This window comes from Apium graveolens, chromosome 7, assembly GCF_009905375.1.
Source record: "Apium graveolens cultivar Ventura chromosome 7, ASM990537v1, whole genome shotgun sequence".
NCBI lineage: Eukaryota > Viridiplantae > Streptophyta > Magnoliopsida > Apiales > Apiaceae > Apium > Apium graveolens.
Window position 1 is genome coordinate 30,587,776 of NC_133653.1, and position 8,571 is coordinate 30,596,346.

The 8,571-nt window shown below is 33.2% G+C and overlaps 1 protein-coding gene across 1 annotated transcript; it reads left to right on the forward strand.

The window, feature by feature from the left end:
• Window positions 1-2,102: 2,102 nt before the first annotated feature.
• On the forward strand, window positions 2,103-6,962 carry LOC141673470 (putative LRR receptor-like serine/threonine-protein kinase At3g47570). The gene is made up of 4 exons (XM_074480221.1): window positions 2,103-2,525; window positions 2,894-3,788; window positions 3,925-4,274; window positions 6,501-6,962. The coding sequence occupies exons 1-4, from the start codon at window positions 2,103-2,105 to the stop codon at window positions 6,960-6,962; spliced, it is 2,130 nt and encodes a 709-aa protein (XP_074336322.1).
• Window positions 6,963-8,571: the final 1,609 nt, after the last annotated feature.

Consider the following 8,571-nt stretch of genomic DNA (forward strand, 5'->3'; position numbering starts at 1 on the left):
TTTATATGGACACATTTATGATATTATTAATTATAAGAAAAAGATAAAAATGACCTCATATAACTGGTCAATTCCGGTTCAGTGGGTTTAAATTTTCCAAAATTACGGTTCTTTCGAACCAAAATATAACTAGTTTGGCTTGCTTTTTCAGAACATCATTTCGCTTAAAATCAAATTAATTGAAATATGTTATACATGAATATTATTTATATAGTTTAATATTAATACGTTAACACTTGTCCATGAGTCCATCTATGTTCACATATTGGCCCAAAGATATTAGGTCATCTCCAACAGTTATGATTCAAAAATCCAAATTTAAATCACCAACTGATCCAAATACTGATCCAAATTTTTTACCAAATCCAAGTGATATCCAAATATTTGATCCAAATTATTGTTTACATATGATAATATATAAATATCATATTATGCAATTTTATCTTAAATTTATCATTTAATCATTATTAACAATTTATATAACATTTCATAAATTAATTAAATTAAAAAAAATTAATACACATAAAAATATTAAAATTGTGAACTTAATTCACGAAAAATACATTTATTACAATAATTAACATACAAAATATCATTGATACACACTAATTTTTTAAATTAGTATATTCTTCCCGCAAATGCTCAATTAATGCATATATAAGTGTAATATGTGTCTCTTTATTTTTTATTTTAAAATTTTAATAAAATTATGTTTTCTCATTATTTTAAGTTTTATTTTAAAAATAAATTTTGTTAAGTATTAATTATATTCTATTATTAATTATATAATTAAATAATCAAAAATCAATTTAAAATCTCATAAACTACAAATAACAAAGCCATTACTTTATATTAAACCAAGTGATCCAAAATTTGGATCAGTGAATAGTATTGATTCAAATTTGGATCACTATTGTTCACTGATTCAAATTTGTATCACCATTTGAATTACTGTTGGAATAAAATTTGGGATTATTTGTCCCAAATTTGGATCACTATTGGATTTGCCATAACATACAGATTGCACTTGCTAAAAGGACTATGTTTTGTTGTATGAATGTTCACTACCAGTACCAGTACCCTATACTTTCCTTGCCATTTTCTCCTTTTGATTGTGCAGCTATGACTGTCCAATTTATAATTCTCTTTATTCTTCTTTCATTTGCAACATCAAAAAATTGTGTATTTGCATTTGCAAGCAATGAAACTGATCACCAAGCTTTACTTTCTTTTAAGACGTCCATAACGGATGATCAGTTAGGTGGCTGGACTCCTGGAACAATTCCATCCACTTCTGCAAGTGGTATGGCGTTACATGCAGTACCAGACGACAGAGGGTAACTGCACTCAACCTCAGCTCACAGCATTTGACGGGTACATTATCACCTCATATTGGAAGCCTCTCCTTCCTCAGTCGAATTTACCTCGATCAAAACAACTTTCATGGCTCAATCCCAAATGAAATTGGTCGATTATTTCGCCTACGAATTCTTGATCTAAATTTGAATAATTTTCAAGGTGGATTTCCCTTTAGTTTGAGGAGTTGTGCAGATATAAGAGATATTAGCATGTTTGGCAACAATCTAAAAGGAGAATTACCTACTGAGTTTGCTTCTTGGTCTAAGCTTCTTGTGCTTGATCTTGGGAAGAATTATTTCACGGGATCAATTCCGCATGCAATAGGGAATACGTCATCTCTTCGTTATCTTTATTTAGGAGCAAACAATCTAATAGGGGGCATACCTTTGGAAGTCACTCATCACACAAAATTACAGTTTCTTTATTTAGGATTAAACAGTTTAAGGGGTACGGTCCCCCCTTCGCTTTACAATATCTCATCCCTCATTAAAGTTACTTTAGTCGATAATATGTTAGAAGGAACGCTTCCATCAGATTCGGGCTTCACCCTTTCTAAGTTGGAAATGTTCTTCGTTGGAGGCAACAAACTTACAGGCTCGCTTGCACCCTTTATAGCTAATTTATCCAATCTTGTTAAGTTCGATATCCTGGAAAACAGCATTACAGGGCCTATACCAAACAATCTTGGTAGCCTTCGTTATCTTTAAATTCTAAGTGTAGGTGACAATCCACTTGGAGAAAATATGCGATCTGGTGACTGGAGCTTTTTGAATTCTTTGGCAAATTGCACCTATCTAAAGATATTGGCTTTAACCGAGACTGGTTTAACAGGGGAGCTTCCCCATTCAATTGTAAATCTTTCTACCACTATGGAGGGACTTTATCTGTACGGAAATCACATATATGGAAGCGTACCCCATGAAATTGGAAAGTTTGTTAACATGATAGCACTTTCATTGTTTGGCAACTTATTAACAGGGACAGTTCCGGAATCCATTGGAGGGCTATCTAATTTGAACTCACTAGATTTGGGTTTCAACAACATTTCAGGAGTCATTCCAACATCCTTTAGCAACATTACTCAATTAATAGAAATCCATTTAGATAACAATATGCTCAATGGAAGCATACCTACTCAATTGTTCAACATCCCAGCTTTGCAGACTGTCCCTTGCTAACAACAGACTTGGATGTGGAATACCTGAACAAATTGTGTTTTCTTCCCAATGTAGTTTCCTTAATTTATCCCAAAATCAATTCATAGGACCCCTTCCGTCAAACATCGGAACTTTAAAGCAGTTGGTTCAACTATCAGTTTCAGACAACAAACTAACAGGAAGCACCGGCTACTCTTAGTAGATGTGTGATGTTGGAGGAGCTCTTTATGGGAAATAATCTTTTCCAAGGCAATGTTCCATTTTCTTTGAAAGCGCTGAAAAGTCTTCGAATTCTAGACCTATCAATTAATAATATATCGGGGAATATTCCAAGATTTTTTGATGGGTTTCATCAAATTGAATACCTAAATCTTTAGCACAACCAACTTCGAGATGAAGTGCCTAGAGAAAGACCTTTTTTAAATACTAGTGCTTTTTCAGTTGTTGGAAATTCTGAGCATTGTGGAGGTATTCAAGCATTGAATTTGCCTCCATGTCATGTAAAAATCTCTAGGAGTAAGGAAACAACAATTTCGCTGAAACTAGTACTACTCCTAGTTCTTGTACCCCTTGGTATCTTGGTAGCATGTCTTGCCTTAATTTGGTATCAATGTCGAAACTCCAAGAAGTTAATTGACCTTCTCCCGGTTTTGAAGGACAACCAATACCTCAAACTTTCGTACCAAGATCTTCTACTGGCTACAAATGACTTTTCTCCAAACAATTTGCTCGGTGAAAGAAGATATGGTTCAGTTTACAGAGGAGTTCTCTTGTCAGTAGAGCAAACATTTGCTGTGAAGGTACTAAATGTTGAAGTGAGTGGAGCAAACAAGAGTTTTTTGGCTGAGTGTGAAACGTTGAGAAATATTCGTTATCGAAATCTTATCAAGATCATAACAGCTTGCTCTAGCACTGATTACAAGGGTAATGGCTTCAAAGCATTAGTTTTTGAGTTCATGCCTAATGGGAGTCTAGACAACTGGTTGCATCCAACTCCTTCAGATCAAGGGAACCAAAGAAACTTGAATCTACTTCAGAGACTAAATATTGCCATTGATATCGCACTAGGAGTGGATTACCTACATCATCACAGTCATGAAAATATCATTCATTCTGACATAAAGCCGAGTAATATTCTTCTTGACGAGGATTTTGTTGCTCATGTTGGTGATTTTGGTTTGGCGAGGTTTTCCTTATCTACTACAAGTAACATCAATCAAGCACAAATGAGTTCAACTGGTGTACATGGAACAGTTGGATATGTTCCTCCAGGTAACTTTTCATACTTTGTTTATCAATAAGTATGCAATTACTATTTTTTGCTTCAGCGTCTTAAATACAAGAGATGATTGTCAGGTATCATAAAATGTTTTGTTTTGCCAAATTTAGAAGCCTATTGGTTGTGCAGAGTATGGAATTTGTGGGGAGATATCCTCGGAGGGAGATGTGTATAGCTATGGAATTCTTCTGTTGGAAATGTTCTCGGGGAAGAGGCCTACAGAAAGCAGCATATTAATGGAATATGACTATAATCTTCATGACTTTGTAAAGAAAGCACTCCCAGAAAGCGTGATAGACGTTGTTGATCCACAGATTAATCTAGATCAAGAAGAACATGACATGACTGTGAATCAATCATACAGCAGGGCTGCCATGGAGACACGCCTGGCATCAATATTTGAAGTGGGGATATTGTGCTCAGAAGACACGCCAAGAAACCGCATTGACATCGGTGTTGCTATTAAACAGTTGCAGATGGCAAGAGAGAAATTTCTGCAGGGCAGACAGTAACCTGGATGAGATTGAGAATCTCCGTAGTCATACACTAAATATAGGCATCCAGATATTTACTCTCTTAAAGTGACAAGGAAGATTATGTTGCTATTTTACCATCAGGTTCCAATGTTATTTTGTTTTGCTAATTTGGATTTGTTTTGACTAATTGCACCTCTTTAACTGTGTATTTGGTACCAATGTCTGATTTTTTACTGTTGTCAGTTGTGAAACCTCTTTGTGATCAGCTTAATGATTAGCGCAACTTGGATTTGGTGTGTACTAATTCGGTTCAACCATTATGATTTTCGACCTATTTGATTGTGTTCGTTTGTTCATGCACTTACTGCTTGGCTTAATTTTCTACGTCCTCTCGTCTATTTGGTGAATAATGTCATAATTGTTTTTTGACAAGAGGAAAACAATTTTCAAGGAATACTTTTCACAGCCAGGATGCTAAGTGCGTCTTTTTTAATAGGTTAGGACAGGCAGCAGAGGATTACATAGGTTGTTGTATTAAGATGATTAATGTCCGCAGTTACTCAACATTTACATTTCCAATTCTTGGTGAGGGAATATTAGGAGTATAAATTGTAAAACAAAATTACGATCAGAGGCCTCGAGAGCCAGATGAGAAGCATAGATCCATACTACTAAGATATCATAACTTGGACCTGTTTCTAAATTGAACAGAACATGGCTTATATATTTACCAATGTTGCTTCCTATTACCTTTTTTTTGTGAAGTTAATACCAACATATTTGATACCTTCAAATCCTACTGCACAACAGAGTTTGTTTATAAATTGACAAAATGAATAGAAACCTTTGAAACCTTACATTATTTGTTTCCTTGATTTTGTAATGATCTTCCAAACCATTCCTTAATAGTTTCATTCTCTACAATTTAACGGAACAATATCGTTCCAGTTAAAATCGTTGGCATTCCACTACCATTTCATAAAACCGGTCCGAGCTTATATTGCTTGACTTGCAAAGTCGCCAACCCGGACAAATGGCTGGAGCACCGAGCACCTAGGGGCTAGGATAGATAATGTGGTGAAGAAAGATAATGAGAACTTGAGGATTTTTCAATTTCTGATGAAACCTTCTAAATATAATGGCTAATTGACAAGCACCGAGAATATTTATGAACTAGGCGGGTTAACTATGGGTGCTTTTTTTTTGCAGCATGCACTACTGAACTATCAAATTTGGTACTAAAAATTAACCAAAATATCAAATTTGGTACTTACCTGCTGATATAAGTAGACTTCTATTCTCAATAAATTTTATTTTTAACACATGACTTATATTCTTTGTAAATTTTATTTTCTTTTTAGTTAGTGTTCATCTAATCCTAATTTTTATCGATAATTAAGTAATATTAAATAAACTATATTGTAAAAGCTAATTATAAGAAAATTATCAAATTATATTAATTAATATTAAATTATCTAAAGAACCGATACTTGGTTCATAAGATATAGATACAATTCGTTTCACAAAAATAAAACTAATATGTTAGATTTCTATATCAAGTAAAATAATGCAAAATTAGAATTATAATGGAAAATCATAACTGATTCGATTCTTTTTAACCACGTAACTATTTTTTACAAGTATCAATTTAATATTGATATTAATATATTAAATTTAATTCGTGTTTTGCACGGATTATGAATAATTCTCTAGAAATATTAATTCGATATTTTTAGTCTCGGGCCCTGTGTCACACGGGTTATCAACTATCTATATTAATAGGAAAATCATGTTTAGGTCCTAAATCTTGGTACTCACTACAAAATTATACAATTATTTTTAAAATTTTATGTAATAAATCTCAACTGACAAAAATTAACTTTTACTCTCTGTAAAATTTTATTTTTATTTGTTGCTGAATATTCAAGCGTCGATTTATTTTAAAATAATTGTATTAGTAAGTTAACATGTCAGATTTATATAAATAAATAATTAGATGCATGCATAACTAGAACAATACGTTGAAATTTTAGAGACTTAACTTCGACTTTCTTAACTACATATTTTAACATAATTTTATATATTATATTTAGATCTGTATTTTACAAGGATTATGAGTTTCAGTTTTATACAATTAATAATGTGATATTATTATTTTTAATTTTAATTTCGGGCCCCACGGGTATTAATAGATTTAGACTATCTGTTCAACACTCCGACTTGTTCTAGGATACTTGGGAGCCTGCAGGCTTTCGAGGATACTCTTACAATCCTCAAATACACTGGGTCGTAGATTCAAAGGTTTGTGCAGAATATGGAATGTGTGGGGAGATATCTGCTCAAGGAGATGTGTATAGTTATGGAATTCTTCTATTAGAAATGTTTACCGGGAAGCGGCCTACAGAAAACAGCATATTAATGGACAATGACAAGGATCTTCATGACTATGTGAGGAAGGCACTCCTGCAAAGAGTGATGGACATTGTTGATCCACGGATTATACTAGATCAAGAAGAACATGGCTCGAATATAAATCAATCACATAGCAGGGCTCCCATGGAGGTATGCCTGGCATCAGTATTTGAAGTAGGGATATTATGTTCCGCGGAGACTCCACAAAAACGTATTGAGATTAGTGCTGCTATTACGTTGTTACATGTGGCAAGAGACAAACTTCTCCAGTGCAGTTAGTAATCTGGTTGAGAATGACAAGGAAGAATGTGTACCTATTTACTTCCATACTTGATCCATTTACTGTTAAGAGGATGTGTTAAGAATTGCGTGATTATGACTATGATGAGCCCCTGCAAAGGCATTGGTTCAGAGAACCAAAGATTTTCATCTTAAATGTTGTGTAATGAGTGGCCTGATTATGACTCTTATGAGCGCCTCTAAGGACATATTGGCTGAAAGGAGCTCAGACTACCATTTGAGAAGATTTTAGGGGAAACAGCTCATCTAGAAAGGCGGGAATACTCTAAAAATGTCAGGGCTGATCATATGTATGAACTGGACTTGAGGCATCATCTTATAAATAAATTTTTGGGCTTGAGTTCCACTGCTAGCAATGACCTCACCCGTGAAAACCATAACAATTTGAAGTTCTGGACTTCTCGAAGCCTAAGGGACTGTTTTCCTACGCATGAAAGTGCAATTTGCTGCAATTTGACTATTATTGCAGTTCATATGTCCTTGATCTTTGCTATCCGGTAATCAACATTGTAAAATAATCTAAAAGTCGTCTTGTAAATTTCTTGGTTTTCATGTAATATCCCGACATTGTTCCATTAATTTGCTTCTAAATAATAAAACTAGTTGGTAACCCGGGCTGGCCCGAAATTAAAAATAATAGTATCACAATATTATTTGCATAAAATTGAAATTCATAATCTGTGTAAAATACAGATTTAAATATAATATATAAAATGTTGTTAAAATATGTAATTAAAAAAAATTGAAGTTAAGTGAAGTTTTGTAGCCGTGTCGTCCAGAATAATTTTGGTCTCATACAGCAAAAAAGAAACTTATCTAACAATCTTAATGACCCTATTTATAGCTCATCCAGTTCATTTAGCATGATTCATGGATTAACAAATGAGCCCTAAGTCGTCGTTTTTGGAGTTGAGCAAAAAGACTACATGATTAATGCTTTACTTGTTGATTCGTGAGCACAAAAATTCCCCTCTCTCCTTAAAGTTAGACATGGTAACGTTTCGTGTCGTGTACAAACGTTTTGTGTATTTTTGTATTTTCGTGTACCAAACCTTAAACCCGAACACGAGTCATATTTAGATTCGTGTACCAATTTGGTGACACTAACCCGGAACTAATATATTCGTGTTTACCTGTTTTAATATACTAAAATACATGGATTATATACGAAAAAAATAGTTGTTAAAAAATGTAATAGATAATTAAATGGTCTTGAATAGTGAACAAAAAAAGTTCTTAATAAAGTGAAAATGTTATTGTGTACAACAAATTAAATTATTCAACATTCAAAAGAAATTAAAAGTATAAAGTCTAAAAGTGAAATAGTGAAGTGATCACAAAGTCAAAAAATAATAAAATATAATTTAGTATTTATAATTATATATATGTTACTTAAAATAGGTATATTCACATTTAATATGTAGTATATATATGTAGGGTTAGGTGCTATGGAGTCCCATGTTTCATTGGAGTCCTTGGAATCCATATATGTTCTGCAAGTAAAATATAGTTTAAATTGTTGCAAAACGTATTATTTTTCGAATGATATTGTACAAATATCACAATTTTATTGAAAATCTTGCATATT